General features: G+C 40.5%; 1 protein-coding gene across 2 annotated transcripts in view; it reads left to right on the forward strand.

The window, feature by feature from the left end:
- Window positions 1–21437, forward strand: part of scube3 (signal peptide, CUB domain, EGF-like 3) — a 75067-nt gene that overhangs the window by 10356 nt on the left and 43274 nt on the right. For both annotated transcript variants that reach the window (XM_085345633.1, XM_085345634.1), the window contains exons 2-4: window positions 7876–7998; window positions 12681–12806; window positions 21253–21387. In XM_085345633.1, coding sequence (XP_085201759.1) covers window positions 7876–7998; window positions 12681–12806; window positions 21253–21387 — 384 coding nt within the window. The remainder of the gene's footprint in view (window positions 1–7875; window positions 7999–12680; window positions 12807–21252; window positions 21388–21437) is intronic.

Genomic DNA, 21437 nt, shown 5'->3' on the forward strand with positions numbered 1-21437 from the left:
TGAAGTTGGTATCAATAAAGAAATGCAAATACATGCCTATCCCAATATGAATTTTTAATATCAACTAGTATCAGAGGATCATTTTTTCTTACCTATGGTAATAACAAGTAAAGAGCACATTAATTTGGATTAAGAGGGTGAAAAGAGATTGTTAAAGACTTAGAAAAGGAATTAGAATAATTCACATAATACAGGCACACATTAGATTAGATATCTTAAATAATCAGAGGATTACTCGCTCTTTACACTGTTGTACAAAATGCAGATGTGTTATTTTTTTGTGCTGTTGTTATAAAAAAAAGAAATGCAAGAAAAGATTTGTTCTTTTGCATACAGCAGCACTATAAGGGTCAGTCAGTCTACCCTTGTTGTGTTATTATGTGCTCCTAATAGACATAACAGATGGTGAGTGGCCCTGAGCAATAAGAAATGAAGTGTCTAGATGTCTAAATAAATTAAGGGTGTTGGACACAGTTCATGTCTTTCATGTTAACATGACTTGGGTGCTGAAACTTATCTTGTAGGTTCTTGTACGTTTTTACCCTCACATTAATCTGAGGCTTCATGATTGGTGGACATAAGCAGGGAGGGACCCGCAGGGTTTTGAAGTTGTGATCACAGTTTCTGAAAGCACAGGATCAGTCAGTGGTCATGATTCCTAAACATTAAGAGTGTGTGAAGGATGAGTGTAAATATCCCGAATGGAAGCAGTGGATATTTTTATTCACAACTTTTTAGAGGTTTGCTGGACAGCCAACACTGTGTCCCTTCATTAGCTGAAAGGAGATCTGGGCAAGAAGGGTGGCGAGATGCTAAATTTTGTGTTAATGTTGACGTCTGCATTTCATCAAAACGATTTCTTTTTTTTCGAGGTCTACTTTTTTGCTGCCCCAGCACAACTTCAGTAGCTACAGCTTTTCCAGAGTGCTGCGTTGGTGACTCCCAGGTTACAGGAAAGAATCACAAAGCCTTACATTAGTGTGGGAAATGTGCTGTATACAACATTAAATGTGCACGTTTTCCTTTGGTGTTTGGTCGGATAATGAGCTAAAGACTCTAGAGGCTGGATTAACACCTTGGGCTCTTTGTCGAGATTTTCCTGAGCATTTTGACATCCTCCAGTATACGTCGTAGTGACTAACATTTTTGTTTATTCTTTGGACATTTTGGAAGTAATTTGAAAGGTTGTGGTTCTGTGTGTAACAGTGTGATTCTTTTTTTATTTTTTTTTGCAAACAAAGCGCATCTGTTGCACAGACAGTGAGAGTGGACTGTAAAATGTTTCCAACTTCTAAAATGATTATTATTTACATAATTAGAGATTTTGTATTTTTCTCTGAGGTCAAGGGTGTTGATATAATTCTAATCATTTTTCACCCAAATAAGGAAGTAAATACACGGTTCTAGGGGAAAAGCGTATAAAACACACATTATTCAAATCGGAGTACTTTTTAAAAATATTTTAAAACATGCCCGGATCCTTTTATTAATACAGAAAATGCACATTTGTGTTTTACAAGCACAAATCAATGGAGAAGAAATGATTGCTGGTTTTTCCACACCAGTTGCTTTGCTTCACAACAAATAATTGGCTTGTGAGTTAAACATCATATGGATCATTTACAACGGTGAAGATAAAAGAGGCGCTACAGCCATTCTGACAGCTGCTCTGTACCTAAAGTAATTATCCTGACCTTAACCCCATCCTGCTCAACCGCAACCCAAACTATAGTGTAAGTGTGGTTCTAAGATGGATAATTACAATACTTTTCTTTGTAATTATACACAGTATGACAAACACTGTGATCCCAAGAACACATTTTTATGGCATTGAACCCAGCACCCTTCCTCTTCTGTCGCAAAAGGCTCATGAAAATCAAGGAGTTCATCGGAAAATGGCTTTGTCAGGAGGAATGTTTTGTTTCTAATCCTTCACCACAAATGTTCAAATATTGCACCGAAATCATTCTGTCAGGAAAACACGGCCGAATATTTTATTACTTTCGCTTATTGAATGCATCTCTCGCTCCGTATTTGTGACGATTATTTCACAGTTGACTGCAGGCGGCACAAGTAAAGCTACACCTCTGGGTGTCCCAGCTCCAATCAGTCTATTTCTGTATTTGAAGGAAAGTTGATGGGTTTGAGGGGGCGGGCAGGTTTGGGGCAAAGCAAACAGCTAGGGTCTCAATACTCAAAGTCAACATTACCCTATGTTTGAACTACACACCTTCGGCCCTACAATTCTCCCACACACTCGCGCTCTCTCCCCTCTGAGTCTTATTCCTGCTAACACCCCCCTTGAGCTGGCCCAGCTAAATACACTGCTTATCCCAGGGCTTTCTAATAAATCAGGGAGGAAAAGCACCTCTGACAAAGTCTCACCTCCACAGCCAGCAGCATTAAGCTGGCTGCTTTGACTTAAATATGGAGCCTGCTTTTGGAGTAACTTTCTTAATCACCGCTTCTGAGGACAGGAGCGTGTTTTATCCAGCGAATTGAATACAATTACAGAAAATCCCATTTAATTTACCCCGCAACGTTCCATCATGCCAAAATAAAAAATTCCAAATTGTGCCTTTCTGAGTAAGGGCATGTCACAATCCATGCAGGGATTTAGAAGTCTGACGCATGGTGGGGGTTAGAGTTTTATTGAGCATGCCATGTAAGCAAGAAATGAAGTGGAATCAGGGAGAGAAAACATGCTTTATTATTGTATGACTTGGTTTCATTAAACCAGAGGAGAGCTACAAGACAGCAATATTCCAACTGACACATTCCCCAGAGGAAACTGTTTAAACATCTGAGCATTGCCCAACATATCTCTCGTCTTTGGTTTTGTTGTTTTGACTTTGTTTATTCATCCTTGTCTCGAAGCGCCGGCTTCATTCTATGCTGCCTTAACTTGTTCCCAACAAATGTGATTCCTCAACACAAAAGAATGAAAGAACCTCTCAATGAAAAACACAATCTTTTTCATCTTAGGCATGAGTCAATTACCAGGGCGGCATTACTGAACGCCCTGTACATTTTTCTCAAGCCTTCAGAGGATCATACCCTGGACTGAACCAAAGAGTGTATTGATTCTGACATGTTTATTTCCATGGCAAAGGCAGTGGGGTTTCCAGAGAGACCATCGCATTTAGCTTTTGTTGTCTATGTGTCTACTGGAAGGCTCCCAGTGACTTTTATGGGTGGGTTTTTAAACATTGCTTTGACAGACATGGGCTATTGTAGTTTGTGGGCCAGGATTTCTTAATTTTGATGTTTATTTCATTTTCTTTAGCTCACAACAAAGAGACAATGGGACTGTGAGAGAGTAATTTAATTAAAACACATTTGTGTTGACTATTTTCCTGCTTTTCAGCTGAATTCCAACAGTTTGCTAGCTGTTAAGTTAGTTATCTGTTGTTCATTGTCATTGTTTCTCAAATGTTACTGGTATCACAACTCTGTCATGTCTAAAGATGACTAAATTTGTAAGTAATTTTGGCAAAAATATCCATTTCATTTTATTTTTCAACTCATAAATTGCCTGGAGGATTTCGAGTACTGTGCATGTGTTGTTATAGTTAGTTTTACAGTTTCAGAAGTTAAGGCTGTTGTATTAAAACCCTAAACACACAGCAAGCTGCTGCCTGTCAGTGTCGGTAAAGACATTATATATCACAACATGGCAGTTATGTAACATTTGAGACACTTTTAGCCTAATATCTGCTTCTGCTCTCTCGCACCCAAGTGTAGCCTGGAGAAATAACTGCATCAATTTGAATGCAAATTTGACTTGAGACGAAAGTGTGAGTGTGCAAACCTGTACGCATGTGTGTCCCAAAGTATAAGCGTAAGAGTCGGCAGCATTGCGGACCGGAAAGATAAAGTGAACTGATTCTCCAGATGGGAACATTAATAGGATGATGAAATAAGGGATTCTTTGAGTTTCTGTCATAATGAATATTCATTACCACAAAGATTTGGCACCAAGAAACCTGACAATAGGACGGATAATTTGTTGTGATTAATACCTCGTCTATTGAAAAACACTTCTTCAAACAGCCTCTCTTGCTCTTACCCTGGAACACAATCTGTAAGGAGAAAGAAGCCAGGCTCCTGGGAAGAATTTATATTGTTCTCACCAAATATAAATCACTGGAGGGTCTTGAGGACCTCCTGCAACTCTAAATGTGTTTGTGGAAACTTGGCAAAATAAGCCACAACTGTCCCAGGTTTCTGTATTCCCCTGCTGAATGCTGCACAGATGCTAAACTCCCCAACAGACCTGTGAAACATGGCATATCATTACAAGAATAATGCTGCTGCTGGAAAACGCTGGTATTTATTTATTTTTTTAATTTTCATCGTTGTGTTGATGCTCAGCTTTTATAAGGTTACTGAGCAGATGGTCAGTCTGTTTTGACAATTTGAAAAATTTCCACTCTGTTTTATAGCTATAACTTTTTAAATGACCAAACAATTGCCAAATGTTACGCTAACACACAAATATGGTGAGACCTAAACTGCTGGATAGCCAAAATCATGATTTTGTCTTTTTCTGCACAACTTCTCTAAATTAAATAAATCACTTTTAAGTCCTATTTAAAAATGCAAAGCAAAACATTGTAATGTGTTATTTATTTTTGTAGATATAGCAATGGCACATAACTTTGGCACTACAGAGCATCTATCTATCTATCTATCTATCTATCTATCTATCTATCTATCTATCTATCTATCTATCTATCTATCTATCTATCTATCTATCTATCTGTCTGTCTGTCTGTCTGTCTGTCTGTCTGTCTGTCTGTCTGTCTGTCTGTCTGTCTGTCTGTCTGTCTGTCTGTCTGTCTGTCTGTCTGTCTGTCTGTCTGTCTGTCTGTCTGTCTGTCTGTCTGTCTGTCTGTCTGTCTGTCTGTCTGTCTGTCTGTCTGTCTGTCTGTCTGTCTGTCTGTCTGTCTGTCTGTCTGTCTGTCTGTCTGTCTGTCTGTCTGAACGATTGATTGTTAATTGTTTTTTCAGAACACCAAAGCAGTTTGTCGGATTATGGTATCTCAAAACAAATCTCAAAACTTTGTGATGGCCGGGAAGGCCGATCGATCTGGATGCATTTAGAAGTCCAATTGTAGAAAGTCTATGGGAAAATGGCCCTTTTTTTTTTTAAAAAATTAATTAATTTTTATCATGGCCTCAAAATCTAGTTGAATACAGAATGATGTTCACCTTATACATTATGGTTTCCAGAAAGATGATAAAATGATTCATGATTTAGAGACTAACAAATGACTTTTTAAACTTATCAACTGGAAAAACACCAAAAAACAGATCTTCACAAACCAGTGGGTGACTTCATGGTGGCTAGATTAACTTTTTATATACAGACTATACCTGTAACTAGAGGAAAATATTGGAATACTGGATAGTTGGTTTTGGGAAGCTACAGATGGTTGAAACAGATTGTTGAGGGTAGGAGTTGCTAATGATGTATGATGATCCGACATGTCGCTCAGACAGCATAATCCAAGTCTGTGGACTAAACAACATTTTCTCTTGGGATCAGCAAGCAAATGTGCAACAAAAGCATAGCCTGAACCTTTGAATCACAACTCTTTCAATTTAAGTGAGAACAGAATCTCTGAATCTGTGAATACATTCACATAATTGCCTCTTGTTTTAGTCATCTCTGTCCTACAGTTATTGAATTGTGTATCCTCAGGATGCTCATTAAATTACTTTTCATGCTGTTCTGCGATGTTTAAGTAATGACGACCACGACTAAAATACTGAGCAAACCTTGTTTAAACTACTAAATTATTATGTGTTTTTTCTAAAGTTTACTGAATGCTGTCATTGTGGGTATTTAGCTCAAGGCATGTCTGATTCGGTTCATCATCACAGAATCTATAAAGTCTGAATGAGCCCATGAGAGCAGGTACTTGTCTGGAGACTGGCAAACGGACTGGTAATTTAAACAGTGCTTTTCTACTCTCTGTGAACACTCAGACTACAAACCACAATCGCACAGCCTTTTAATGCTATATGCACACAGTTGATGGATGCATCAAGGACAATTTGGGGTTCGGTATCTTGCCCGTGGACACTTTGACATGCAAAGTGGAGCAGCCAGGAATCAAACCATTTGCCTTGCAATTGGTAGATGACCCGCCCTATCTCCTGAGCCACAACATCCCTAAATTTCTAGTTAATTTGTGTTTGTGAGTTTTTTGCCTTGTGTATGCTCTGCGCAGTTTGTGTGTACAGTCTTATTAAAGCTAAACTTCAGAAACTATATGCTTGCTTATAGTATGTGCATATGAGACTTTTGTTAGTGGTGGTATTATTGCTGTTAGTGATGTTTGCACGGTGACCATATTGCATTCTGTTTTCTTCTCCACATTTTCCATTCATCTTCCATTTCTGGGAATTCTGCAGTGTCACTGTCCTCCTTTCCAGTGCAGACTTCACATCCTCTAGTAATAGGCAGATATAGCTAAAATGCTAAGCTCAGGGGTTTGGGTTCCTGGTCATTTCCCAGTGGGATCAGCCAGCTCCTGCAGAGGGCTTGTGATAAGAGTGGATATTGGAAGCTATGTAAACCTTGTTAAGCTGCCCTCCCCCTGTGTGAAGGGGGGTAATCCTAAACACCTGGGCTAGTTAACTGGGATTTGGCTGGATTAGGGGCTCCGTGAAGGCCAAACTGATCTTCCTTCTGGTTAAATCCATTTCCATTCTTATCTTTTGCTTTTTCTTCTTTGTAATCCAAACTCTGTTTGGTTGCACAACAGTTAAAATTGCTCTGTACAAAACTATTATCAATGCCAAAAATCAGTTATTCATTCCTGAGCAACAAATAAGTGTAACTGGGTTTGGTTAAACTGGGCTTTGAAAGACTTGTTTAAGTACATCTGAAAACTTGCTTTTTAGCTTAGTAAAGGCTGCGGGTCAAAGCTAGGTGTTTGTGTTGTCTACTGACTTAATGATCCCTGATTTCTTCTTAGCATAATTCTGTCAATGACATTAAATGTTTTAATGGGAACTATTGTGGTTTTTCTTCTACTGTCAAAACAGTAAATGCTCAAAATAAATAATGAGGTCAGCATTATATGTATATAATCCCAAGGAGACCAGAATAATCTTCAGTCTGCTCTGAATGCTCAGTTTCTTACAATGTTTTTTTCTACTCTTGGATCTGAATGATGCCAGCAAGAGCAGATATTCTACAATCATGTCAGCTCTGCCTGTGAATGCAGAAGTGTTTGGAAGTGGCAACCAATCAGAAGAAAGTTTGCTTAAAGGGAGAGGAGCTAGCTTGGCTTGCTTCAGACAGTGAATGAACATGCACTTATGCCCAGCATAAGATGAATAAGAGTTATTTTGAGATGTAAGTCAGCAGCACTACTGTACTATATCTTTCTAAAAGCAATGTGATGCTCAAAAGCCTCAGTTCCACTTCCCTTTAGTACTAATTCACAAATGTTTACATGCTTATACATTAGCATACCTGCTCCTAATCTGTATATTTGCACTGTCTTAGCATGCTGATGTGCTTACATGCAGCCTCACAGAGCTGCTTTGTTGGCTGTCTGGGGATATTTGTGGTTCAGTGGCCAGTGCATCCCAGTTGTTTTCAGGCTCTGAGATGAAGTGTTCATTTAGAGGTTGCTTGAAGCACAAATAATGGTTATTGCCCTACCACATGGTTAAAAGTGTCCCCGCCTTTTTACTAAAGCTTGGTTTGTATTCATTTTAATTGTTTGTGTCTGAGCGCGGCCCATTACATTCAGAAATTGGGGATGTTTTTGTGTGGTATAAATGCAATGCTATCACCAAGAATGTTTTAGCTTCACCATATAATTGGTGTCTCTTATTATTTTTTTTTTCTAGATGTGGACGAATGTGCAGAGGCACTTGATAACTGCAGCATTGACGCCATCTGCCAGAACACCCTGAAGTCATACAAATGTATCTGCAAGTCAGGCTATAAAGGGGATGGCAAACATTGTGAAGGTAAAAGTGTCATTGCATTAATATGCTTATTTTCAACTGTGACTTGGTGCTTGGGGAGGATTTGTACAATACACTGAAGTAAATGCAATGTTTCGAATGTTAATTTGCTTTACATCTCTGAATGCAAGTCCCTGAGCCAGTGACGGGCGTGATGAGAGCGTATGTCTCAGTTAATATAACTCATTAGTTTAAAGACTTCCTGAAAATGGAGGCAAGACAAGAGAGAGGGCTGCAAATGGAGGGAAGGTGAAAGCCAGGTGCAGAGTGCTCCTTTGTGACAAGATGAAATGAAGCAGTAAATTTCCTACACATGTTAGAGGAGAAAATTAAGATAGCGGCTGAAACGGCAGTCGAAGGCTCTGCCAAGCCGTAAGGGATATTTCCACAGCTGGAGGCAGGCCTTGTAGACTGTCAGACACAAGTCTGTTTTTCTAGCCCTTTTCAATGGGCCCAAAGCCTCCGGATCATTATATCCCACAATTTTTATTACTATTATTACAAAACCGTATTTCAAAGTGCCATTTTTTTTCTCTTACTGTTATTATTCTTTCATTTACTTGACCAAGTGCTTTTCATGGCTTTCTGTCTGTAGGTCATAAAAGTTTGCTTTTATTGAATTTATTGTAAAATATGTGCAAGGTTGGGTTTCCATTGAACTCAAGGTTGATAATACTTGTAAAACAAAATTCAAAAGCAGGAGTACAGTGACTTGTATTGCCGCCTCTTCAATACTTCTTTGCTGCCTGTTGAATGTCATAGTAATTTTTGAGTGCTGCACCAAGTTAACACCTACTTGTGTTGAAAAAGGGCACCAGAAAGCATAAAGACAAGAAAAGTGAAGTATTTTTGATGTTTATGTGGTGATCACACGTGCACATGGTGAGTGCAGAGGCCTCAATCCTACTCATATAAAATCTTGCAGTCAAAAGATCATGCAGGGACGAGTCCAGAATAAACGGAACAAGAGGATAATATCAGCCAAAAATGTATACAGGTTTATTATTTTTTTCCTTAAATTGAAAATTAATTAAATTAGTCTATCACAATAAAAGGCCACTAATTATAAACCCCCCCCCCCCCCCCCCCCAAACCTGGCAACTTGCCAGCACTGTAACAATCACCTGATAACTTGCTGTCACCAGCATGACACTTACACTGTATTTTATTTTTAATTTAATTTTTTATTTTAGCAATTCCCCAACCAATAAATACACTGCAATACAAATCCACAAGGACACTTATTACATGCACAATTGTTTCCCTAAGCAGTCAGTAGTACAGTTCCTTGGAATTGTTAGTCTGCCTGCCTCACACAAAAGGACGAGATAAATGGTAAAGTGGAAAACTGCACCCAGGACAGAAACAACTTCACTTCTTTCCAAGCATCTGCCAAGACAGCATGCTAACGCTAAGCTAGCCAAGATCCCAGAGTGAGTGGCGGCGCCAGCAGCCAGACCCTTAACTTCAACAGGTAACAACATATCAGGCACCCTCCCTTGCTACCAGTTCACCTTTCTACAGCAGAATCAATGTGGCAGTCACGTTTTTGTGCTGGTTTTCATCTGTACTTTGTGTGGTCAGCTTTGTATTCTACTAAGAAAAAGATTTTAGAAATGTGTGTCCTAATTAGGGATTTGTGTTGGTGTGCGGGGGGTTGTAGAATCAGCTATTTTACAGAGTTACCTGAAAGCAAAGTAACGACCAGTATAACAAATTACTTTTTCCTGGGCGACTGTGGCTCAGGTGGTAGAGCGAGTTGTCTCCTTATTGGAAGGTTGGTGCATTGATGACACTGACTCCTCTAGTGTGCATGCCAAAGTATCCTTGGGCAAGATACTGAGCCTCTGAGTTGCTCTCATTGCATTGACCAGACTGTAAGTGTGTGAGCAAATCTTAGAAAGGCATACATTAAAAATTTTGCATGACTGTATGTGTGTGATTGTGTGACTGAGACTTGCAGTAGAAAGGTGCTTAACTAAGTTATGTAATTACAGAGCTCCAACATCAGTTCCTCTAATAATGTCTCTGATTGGAATAGGCGGTGCTCAATTGATCCAGTTTGTGCATAAAAGAGTCAAATCCTTTTATGTGAATGCCTGAGGCAAAATGCCTGAGTTAATGAAGAAAGTTGATAACCAACATGATACCTGTTATCTCTGACTGAAGATGTTTTTTGTTTGTTTTTTAAGGCCTCTAACACAAAGAGACCCTGACTGTGGTGAACTTGGCTTGTAGTATACCCTAATGGTTGTCGGGTGGTTTAAAATGCTATCAGCTACCTTTCAATTAAAAAAGAAAGAAAGTCTAAAGAAAACTTCATATTGGGCGAATTTTAGGTGTTTGGCTGATTGGTCGAGTACTCCTAGCATTTTATCTTAAAGAAGCTGAACTCAACAAAAGCTCTGAAAACATGTGCTTCCTTCTGATCTAACATTTTGGACTTTACAAATGACTTTGCAGCTAAATTCCATAAATTCCAATACTATTTTCCAGTGTTGACTTGCAGACCTAATTTAAATCACCATCAGCTTGACTTAAACACGCTTTATTTTTACTGCGGTTGTAGTGTTGCTTGTTGCTTCACACTCTGTGTTGTAGGTGTAGTTTTCATATGTTGGGCAGTTGTTCACATTTCACTTTAGCTCCTTTACAAAAATAGATTTGTTTTTATTATTATCTTTTTAGTTAGACTTTAGATGTCAGTGGAAGTTAACAATATTTCCTGCCCTCCCTTTTAATGGAAAAATCTATTTATTTAGCACAGCCGGGAGCTTCTGTAGTTTGGAGTCAGAGATCGTTAAGTTGTTCTTGTTACGGGGACTTTTTTCCCTAAGCTTTGTGGAGAAACCGCCACAGTTCCTCTGTGGATTTAAGCTGTCTGAGTCTCTCTCTTCTCGATGTAATCCCAGACTGACTCCGTGATGCTGAGATAACGGCTATGTGGGAATCATACCATCTGTCGCAGGACTCCATGTTCTTCTTGTCACTGAACATGGTTCTTTTGGGTGTCGATATCTCATGCCAATAATCTGATATTTACCTATTACTCTTGCATGATAAAGGCCTACACAGCACTGTGTAAACTTTCAGGTCTTTTAGATATGAATGAAGACAACTTTGGCGCTGACATGGTCAGATGTGCCCAGCTCTGAATAAAAGCTAGTTAGTCGAGGAGAGTCAGTGTTTCATCAACATGTGGTGGGTGTTTCTAGAACAGAGTGAAAAAGTGATGGGTGATCGTGTGCTACGATCGGAGAACGACGCAGACGTGTGGAAAGCGACTAAGCAGAGTGCAGGAGAGTCTCTATGTTTTAGTTCCATCCCTCTGCTGTCAAGTCCAATTAAGCCCTGAGAGAGGCAGTCTGAAGCAGGAGCTGAACAACCAGAATCATTGGCCCTAAATGGGACAGTAAGTGCGAAATGGAAGTACTCTATGTTCTCATCCACCTTGTCTGGGTCTCCTCAGTATGGGCCCCTCAGCCATCATCATAACCATAAAAGACAACTCCACTTAAACTGTCATAGCAGTCTGCAGTCTCTTTATCTTTCTGCCTCCGTCTCATTTCTGTGTCACATTTCTTTAGTTTTTAGCTACTTGAGCTGAAGTTAGGTTGGTTTTATTAGTCATAAGATCAATATTAGCATTTTTCTTTCCCAGTATCGACTAGCAGTGGGTCACTAAAATCAATGCCTTGTCTGATTTCATGAAGATATCTTCCTGGTGACAAAGCAGTTTAACTTGCTCTGATAACTTAATAGTTAGGTATGTGTTTTGTATAAATAGCTACATATTTTGCTGCTGACTTTATACTTTAGGTCATGGTAGAAAGGTTTTTAGTGTCTTGGACTGAACAAAAATGGTTTCTGATGCTTTAACATGTTGCCAGAAATAACATTCCATGAGTAAGAATCAATGTCTTGGCAACTGGAAACTGGCAAATTTTAGGATACTTTGTCATAAAAGCTTAGGCTGTTGGGTTTTAATAAAAGGAAAAATATTAGCAGTCTGTGGCAGATTCCCAGGTTATGTCAGTAGCAGGTGAATCATCCAATTACCACAGCTGATGTCTCTTCCATGTTTAGCTTGAAAGTGCACTTGTGAAAGCAGAGGTGGAACAAAACCAGATGATTTGGGCCCTCTAAAAGTTGACCTGATTGCTTAATTGTGTATGTGTTTATTTTAAGGGAATAATTAATCATTTTTGAACAAGCTTTGTCTAATCTGTGCCAAGAATGATAAAAACATAAAGGTTATACACACGATTGGTTTTGGCTTGACTTTATGTATTAGGCTTATTAGAGCTTTATTGTAACGAGTGAGGTTGCTACCAGGAAGTCCTTGATCTAGCAGCAGGTGTGGATATTATTGTCTGTAAACCATTACAGGGAGGTTACAGGTTTAGAAAAATGGTGTGGATTTTATTAATTTGGATCTAGTTTGACCAAAAGTTTCCAATTTTCCAGGCTGTACGCTTAGCTCACCACTGCCTGGCTGTATGTTCACAGTGAATGCGCAAATATTAAAGTCATGTCACTCTGCTAAAGTAACCCTCAGCAAAAGAAGACATTTTCGTACTTCTGAAATGTTGAAACGTTTCTTTAATCGTGGTCATACTTTGAAAATCAACTGGTTTGTTATAGCTACATTTCTGAAGCACATTCATGTTGTCATCTTTCTGCAGATGTCGACGAGTGTGCAACTGAATACAATGGCGGCTGCGTCCACGAGTGCATCAACATCCCGGGAAATTACAGGTGCACGTGCTACGACGGCTTTCGCTTGGCGCATGATGGGCACAATTGTCTCGGTGAGTGTATATGTGTGAGTATTTGAAGTGATCTTGTGTGTTGCTTTTTCTCCTACGTGTCACACAATCATGTGGTCAAACACTGTTTCCATAACGGGCTTTTGTCAGAAGAACTTGTATATAATTAGCTACATGTGTCAAATTTCAAGCTAACCATAATTTAACCCGTGTAGTTGCAAAGATCCTTCACTCTGAATGTTTAATGTCCCAGTATGGATGGTATTATGTCTGTCTCAAGGCCAAACTTGGCTCTTATTAGACAGCTGCTTCAGATATTTTTGCCATTCCCTTGTTCACATAGCAGGTAGTTCCACATGTGCTTTCACAAAAGGAAAATGCAGCCCTTATTTATAATATCTCTGATGAAAAGGAGAGAATTTATGAAGAGTTCGACCGTGAGCTGCGAGCTCTGAGTGAGCCGTCAGCCGACATGTTTTCCCATGGTTTCATATTTCACCAAAGTGCCAGTCATGTTGGCCTCACTGAGAATGTATTACATTTAAAAGGTTATGAAATAAAGGAAAACATAGTTTTCTTTCTGCAGCTGGAGCTGCTAAACATAGACATCACACATCCACCTCCATTCCCTCCTTTCCTCTCGCTCCTTTTACCCCATCCACTCATCCTTCGCTCCTTTTGTTTTGATTTGAAATCCCAAAGTGAGACCTCGCTGCTCCTAAGAAATCATCTCCATCTTGGTTACAGCCTCAGCATGATGCATTTCACTTGATGCTGAAAGCCAGCTAGTCCTGTGAGCTGCTGTGATTTTGTTGTGGAGTAAAGTTAGATGTGACTATCACAGCAGAATTCACATTCAGATGAAGCGATGGCAGAAAAACTTATCAGCACCTAACGATTTGCTGTGAAAGAGACTCTGCATGCGGGCACGAAAGGCATCATGCTCGAATCAGCCCCACATTTACTTGATGAACTGCATGTAATGCTGGGATTAAGCTACAATGGAATGGAAAACACTCCCATCTTTAGATCGATAATTAACCTGTCCTGACTTGACGATGCCCTCCTCTTTCCTTCAGTCTTACCGTCTCTCTTTCTCTCTCGCTCTCTGCCTCTTTATCACCCGTGCGCTTGTATTTATCATGTAAAGCCGGGTTATTTTCCAAACCATTTAGTAATGGCATTCAGTTGTGCGTGGATCATTTGGTGTGCCTTGCGTGCAGGTGTGTAATTGCGATACATTGTTTGTGTGGCTGCTGCTGGCGCATCAAACGGAATTGCGTCCATCGATCCCTTTGATATAATTTGTCATAGTGAAACACACACGATCAAACACAGAGAGAGCTTTCAAGTTTCCTTTTTTTTATTATTCTGTTGCTTTATTCTGCTGCCATGTTTTATTTTTGTTTTTTCTCGCAAGTGACCCGTTTGAAAGTGGGCAAAGACTTCTTTGAAAAGCTTGAGATTTGTATCAGAAATTCTCTTGCATTTCTTTGAACGATCTATCAATTATTAAATGAATAAATATATTTTTTTGATCTCAACATAGCCAAGAGGGTTTGAAGACGGACTGAATTGTGTATATGCAGCTGTCAATTGCAAATCTCGGCTCTTGTCTTGAGACCTTAAAGTGCTCTAGAGACTGCTTTTTCTGGAGAATTTAATTCATTCTAATACCCGTGCTCTGCTCTGCTAAGGGAATAATCCTCAGCACAAACAGAGAGAGGAGAGGAAGAGGAATAGCGGAGGTTTCATCTTAAGGCCCCCAGCTTCCTCTTCCAGGTTTAAGCTCCTTTTTGGCCCCTGAGAAAAGATTAGTCCCCTTGGCCCTGGAATGGAGAGCCTAAGCAGCTGGTTCCCAGACGAGGTCAGAGCCTCAGAGCCCTTATAGACCAGATGTGCCCGAGGCCACAGTGGAGGAGACACTCACCTGATCCTCAAAAGTTCACCGTGAGTTTAGAGTCTGAGATCTTTAAGGTGCTCCCTTTGGATTTACCTCATGCTATTCCTCCACAAAGCTCCAGCGATTTGATTTGATGTTTTTGTTTTTCTTCCCATGGTTACAGTGCACTTTAAACTCCCACAGGAGATTTCAGGTCTCTAAGGTTCTTCTGCAGTCAGTAGGCAATGGTGTGTGTGTGTGAGTGTTTGTGCGAGTGTCACCTCAGGGACACCGGTTAGGCAAGCGCACATGCATCCCTGTCAGCGTCTTCTTTGTTTGCTCTCTGGCGCACATGCCACAGAGCTCCTTGTAATTGGATGTGTTGGCAGCATAATGACATTGGGCGGTGGCAGAAGGCAGCGGAGCATGAAGCAGAACACTGCCTTGTGTGCCTCACTGGGGACGCTCTGGTTTCTGAGGTCTCCCTCGTCTGCCCTAACCCCACAAAGATGTCAGAAAGTCAGCAAGGTGGAAGCGATGCGATATCACAGCGTCCTGAGTGAGATGCCACTCTTGTATAATTTACCTCAGAGGGAGCTATTGTACCTTCTCAAAAATCACAGGGAGAGTAAGTGAAGCATATAAGAACTCGATTACATCTTTTATAACTGTCACGGCTATTATCTCTCAGAGGTGAGGGAGGGGTGCTTTTTAATCACTGCACCTCTTTCATGGCAAGGCTGTAAAGGATTTCTTGAGTCTGAGGAAAAACAGAGGAATCGGTGTCAATTTAATCCAAAACACACATCCTCTTTACAATGAAAACCAGATGGAGGACCGCTATTAGTTCCCCACTGTAGCACCAGCGTCCCCACATTTATGACTTATGTGTTTTGGTTAAGGTCCTACAGAAACCAAAATGCACTCTTATCTTTGCTAGTTCATTAAACTCTCTCGAGAAGCATAATGCCATGTGTATCAGCATAAATACCCCTTCCTTAAAACCACAAATGATAACGTTTCACTTCTCTCCGGAGCTAATACACCCAAATAATGATATTTCTATTGCTCCCAAGAGTAGGCATGCCACAGACACATGCATCCCGAGTGTGACTCACTGGGAGAAACAAAGGCAGGCTTGAAATAGACATTACAAATGTTTGACAGAGCACCATCAAACTGCAAAGGATAAGTGTTTGTCATCGTGTTATTTGCTTTTACTCATCATCCTGTTCCGTCAGTCCAGAACATGTCCATCCTTCTTTCTGTAGAATTGATTTTTTTTTTTTGTCCAGCTCCACATACTCCCCACACACAGCTTAGCATGCTATGTTCCTTTGATTTTTATTGACCAACACTGATTTGATTTGTATTGATTTGGCAGAGCTCAATTCCTCGGGCAATCTGTAGGGAAATGAATTCCCTTTTACTTTAACCTTCCCCAAAGACGTAGCTTGAACTGTAACACAAAAGCAATGTCATTACAGCCTTGAAAAGAGCTTTTGAAGGACCCTTTTGAAGTAGCAACTGAGGAAAGGTCGTGTCATTTAACACTGTTTAGTGTTTTGCTAAAGGCTGTAATTGTGTAGCGATGTTGTTTTCTCCTGCTTTCATAGATGACAGGAAGCATTTCCATCAAACAAAAGTGTCTGAGTCGTCTCCTGGCTGAACCACATCCCCATCTATGTAATCCTTTGGGATCATGCTGCAAGGAAAGCTAATGAAACGGGAGGTTTCAGACTGATGTATTATTGACCAGGTTCTGATGGAAAAAGGTGGTCATCAAAGACCTTCACGCAGATTTGCATTGCAGCCTATTGAATGCTTTCCTTAAGTGCATTGACCACTCTTCCAGTGCAGTGAGGATAACCTCCAAACCCCTGACACTGACATAAAATACTCGACACTAGCTTGGGTTTACTACCACTTTTAACTCCTGAATGTGTAGAAATGAGTCAGGGCAATGATTATCCGTTTAACCCCTCAGTCATGAAACCCAGGGGGCGTTCAGGACCATACGGATACTTCTTGTGCTTAGCACTAACCCTTCTTGACTTCTTGCTGCAGATGCAAATATCCAGCTTTCTCCCCAGCGAGAAGTCACTTTGCTTTTGTTGTGAAACAGACAGATAAGGGCTGGGACGAGAGAGTCTCTCCATAGCTCAGAGGAGCTGGAGTGATGAGCTAAAGGATAGATGTGAGATTGGTGAATTAGCTATCGCCCACTCTCTCTCTCTCTCTCCATTCTCAGGATTGTTCAGTCCCATCCACCATGAAATGAACAATTCCAGCTGAGCCCACTGGCAGGGCTCTGGGGGGAAACTCAAGCCTGTGATTGGTCTTAGGGATGTAAGCATGCAGCAGACTGGGAGCCATCATGGCAGGGCCTCTTGTCTCCTTGACATAGCAGTGTCCATCCAAACATTTATCCTGAGGTTTTCTTTTTAAAATACTTCCAGACTTGTTTTGGAGGAGCAGACGAACACTGTTAAGCATGAGCTTAGCTCATAGATTTTCATTTAGGAAATAGCTCGGCGGGTGATTGGATCTGAAATCTAAGTCTGTGCTTTGTTTGCAACAATGGTTACCTGGGAGACGGGTGAAGTCAAAACGTTTCTGAATTTAATCATTGCTTTATTAGCGTTGTTTATGTAATGGCATAAAAAAATCAAACCTTGCTGCTGATTTAAGAATGAAATGCTATAGTTAACGGAATTAATTCATGTTTGCTTAGCAGATGTGAATCAGTTAGCTGTATTGAAACAGTGCGTCGGGAGGACAGGAAGAGCTGGAACTAATAAATTGCTCAGCGCTATAAGCGTTTAAGGCTTCCACCCTGTCATGGTCAAACACATTTCTGGTGATTTAAGAGATTGTGTGCTCTGCAGATGAAAGATCAGGACTTCCTGCATTATATCAATTTAGAAAAACTCAGCTGACAGGTGCTGGAGTACTGCTGAATGTGTGCAGCTTCAGCATCTGCGCCTTCAGTTTGTCCTCTCAGACTATGTTCAATACTGGCGTCATGGTCACTGCTAAGTCAAGTGGGTTTATGAATGCGCTGTGCCACTGAAGTCCAGAAGCAACATAGAAAAATAGGAAATCCTGTAATCCTGTTTGAAATGAGAAGGGATCTTGTTTTAATTGAAGCTGGCTGTGGATGTGCCACTCCTTCCCCACTGATGCTCAGTCAAGCCAAGCTGATTTCTGCTCATCTATGAGAGCAGCAAAGTCTGCTCCTGTAGCCCACCAGCTGTTGCTGCCCATCGCTGCACATGGCCCTGTTTTGCTGCCTTTTTAAAAGAGCGCAAGCCAACTCGACTCCTGTGAATGAATTGTGCAAAGAGGCCAATGTCTGTCCATTCATCTCCTTGTCTCTGGTCTTCCTAGACTACAGAGCCAGCTCTGTTTGATTCAGATAGAGGCCAAGGACTGGGATGGATACATGGACAGCCTCACAGATAGCATTTTTTTTTTCCACACTCCTCGCTGGAATAAAAAAAAAAAGTCTTTGTCAGCAATAATGTTCCAAAAGACACTGAACCTTTAGAAAACGGAGAAGGAAAAGCGTATTTCTTCAAAAAAGGGGGTTCAGGGGTTTCTGTAAAGCAGCCAACATGTTTACACGACTTTAAAGCTCTGTGCAAGGCCAAATGTTATATATACAGGCAGAGCTATCTGAGAAACCAACGGACATGGCCTCCGCAAACACAACCAATCTCTTAATCTCTCTCAGTTTGAGCCCTCCTTTCTCCTTCGTCTCCTAAAGTGAAGGAGGGATGGAGCGGAGACATGTCTCATTTTTCAGAAGGAAGGCAGCCCTTTTAACTTGATTAAGACTTTTTTTTTTCCTGCCCTCTCTAGAGAATTTTTAAAAAATGTTTTAAGTCCAAATAACATGAGCACTTCGCCTGGCCATGCCAGAACCCCTTTCCGCTTGGAAATATTTGCTTTGGACGCCAGCCTTGCCCAGCACACAACACAGGCAATTATGGGAGCTATTTAAACAGGAGAGATCTACCTACAGACGACGCCTCATTTGGAAGGATGAAGGAATCAGGAAATTAAACCTTCATTGATGCGCTGATGGTATGGAAGGAGAATTCCCACAGGTCCTCGGAGACTGGTTGCATATCTCATGGGCATTTTGCTCATGCATCCAGGACTGTTGTGTTTATGTAGCCTTTATATTTCCGAATTTTTGGTAGGTGTGTGTGTGTGTGTTGAAGGAAGAGAGGAAAGGGAAAGAAACAGAAAAAGAGACTTTTGCATATGTTTGGACAAATTTCTCTGTGAGTTGTGAAAGTTTTTTTTGCTACGTGCTAACAGTTTATCTGCAAAGGCGCAGCTGTAGGTTGCCGGCTGCTTTCGTCAGCTCAAAGGTCTTCCCTCTGTCGCTGCCACTTTCATGATGAAGAGATGAGACCACGAGGTCAACACCAAGCAGCCACACAGTTGAATGAAAGCCTCGCCAAGCTTTTCATAAATTCTCCGTCTTTTACTCTTGAGTTTAAGCCTAAATGTGAACTTTCTTGTAAAGTTTGTTTTTCAGATAACGATGCTTCACCTGGTTGCAGAGTAATGTTTTTACGATCAGTCTTAACTGATGTGACACATTTGGGTTTTTTTTTTTTTGGTTTTTTTGTTTTAGCGGAAAGAGACATTTTTGCTCATGGAATGTGAGGACAGGACAGCACACTTGGCAAGCTGACAAGGTTTATAAGTGCTACCTGCCACTGACCTACTTATAAACCCCAGAAGTTTCCATCTAGTCAGGTGCCACTTTGTGTTTTTGTACACCAGTGAATCCAAGTCTGTGAGTGGAAATAAAGGAAAAAAGAAAAGTACGTTTAATTTCTAGCTCTTCCCGTACTGAGAATTCCCCAGAAAGGAAACTTAATCCAGACGCCTTCTCAGACTGGACAAATAGACAGTAAATTAGTTTCGCATGACGGTTTATTAAAAAAAAAGGCTTGTATATACAGCAGATTTTTAATGGATTGAGCAGAGGACTGGATAAGGTTCCAGCGTGGTCAGTAAAAAGGGACCAGGACCCCATATCTGAGGGAAAGGAAGAATATGGAGTGTCATCTCTACAACTACACCTCAGACACACAGAGGGCGACAGGAGCAAAGCTCTGCTGCACTCCAGGCAAAAATAAGCAGCAAAACATGACACACAAGCACCGTCATTTCATTTGTGTTACTTTTCATTTGTTTCTTTTGTCAAGAAGAACAATGAGCCTGGATGGGAGTTGTATATTCAGAAAGAACAGCTGGAAGAGCACAATTTATTACCAATGAAAATAAAGTCAGTAACTCCTGCTTGTGGTCAGTTTCCCTTTCTTTTTGTGAAAAGAAAGGGAAACTGACACCTTTGTAAATGCTTTGCTTTCATATACCCTTGTGGTGCAGCTCCTCCTCACCTCCCCCAATGCAAAAACCCCCCTGCTCTCTACTCTTTCCATCTCTTCTTTTCCTCACCATCCTCCCCCCACCTCATTCCTCCCTTTCTCTGCATTCCTCCCGTCACGGGGCTGACAGACACTCGTCATCAGCAGGTACTCTGGCCCAGGTGGATCAGGTTTCCCAGTTGCCAAGGGATTGTGCTGCATGTGCATTTTTACGGCTTAGTGCCGCACAGTTGGAGGTTTTTAGTGCAAGTCTGCTGTGGTTCCAATGTCAGATAACCATTATGACAGATTCAAACTCCTCAGCTTAAGACAAACTCTTGTATGACATTTGCACTTAAATGATAACCTCAGGTTTTTTGAGAGGATGAAGATGTTTTAATTAAAAATTATATATTTTTAAATTAATTCTTAGATAAAATATGATATATTGTTTAAGCCCTGCTAGTGCTGCATTTGTAGAGATCATTAAAACTGGTACAATCTTCACAATCCCAGTATATCTCAATGTATTGCTTAACTTTTTTCTTTCTCTACATATGACTTTTGAGGCGAATTAAATGTTGTGCTTGTGTTTTTGTCCTCCTCGCCCTTATCATCTGGTGAAAATTGAGATTTGTCTAATACTTTGATTACCACGTACCTACAAACTTTTATTCTAACACAGTAAACAAAGGCAGGGAACATGGTAGATATAAAATGCTAACTATCACCATTCTTACATTGTTACTTTTGACAATTTACTAAAAGCATTTCTGTGGTTCAGTTACAGCCACAGAAAGAGAGCTTCAAGTATGGCAAGAGACACTAGTTGGATAATTACTAAAGCTATATTTGTGAACCGTTTTCCACTGAATGACTATTATGATAAGCCAGAGCTAGTTACAGGGTGACAGTATTACTTCAATCCCTGGAGATAAATGAAAATGTGGGACAGATGAGGCGCATGGCTGTAGACTCTTCATCAGTAAAAAAAATACAGTTAAAATCTGAAATTTCTGTAAAATGTGTTTAGAAACCTTTCATTTGCACTCTTAAATAGATAATAGTTGTTCACATACATATCATCCATGTTCGAGTTTGTTTATTAAATGGGTAATGATTTTCCCAGATGACTTGAGACAGTTGTTAATCATTGTAATTTTTGGTCTGTCTCAAAGCACTCTTGTTAATTTTGCTTTGTGTCTCCGGGCAGATGTGGATGAGTGCTCTGAAGGCAACGGCGGATGTCAGCAGATATGCGTCAACATGATGGGCAGCTATGAGTGCCGCTGCAGAGAGGGCTTTCTCCTGAGTGACAACCAGCATACCTGTATCCAAAGGCCAAAAGGTTACACACACACGCATGCGCGCATGCACAAACATGTTGTTCAATAGTGA

Source organism: Diplotaxodon limnothrissa, linkage group LG20 (genome assembly GCF_057381915.1).
Source record: "Diplotaxodon limnothrissa isolate DT_005_m linkage group LG20, D_limnothrissa_male_GT1.1, whole genome shotgun sequence".
NCBI classification, from domain to species: domain Eukaryota; kingdom Metazoa; phylum Chordata; class Actinopteri; order Cichliformes; family Cichlidae; genus Diplotaxodon; species Diplotaxodon limnothrissa.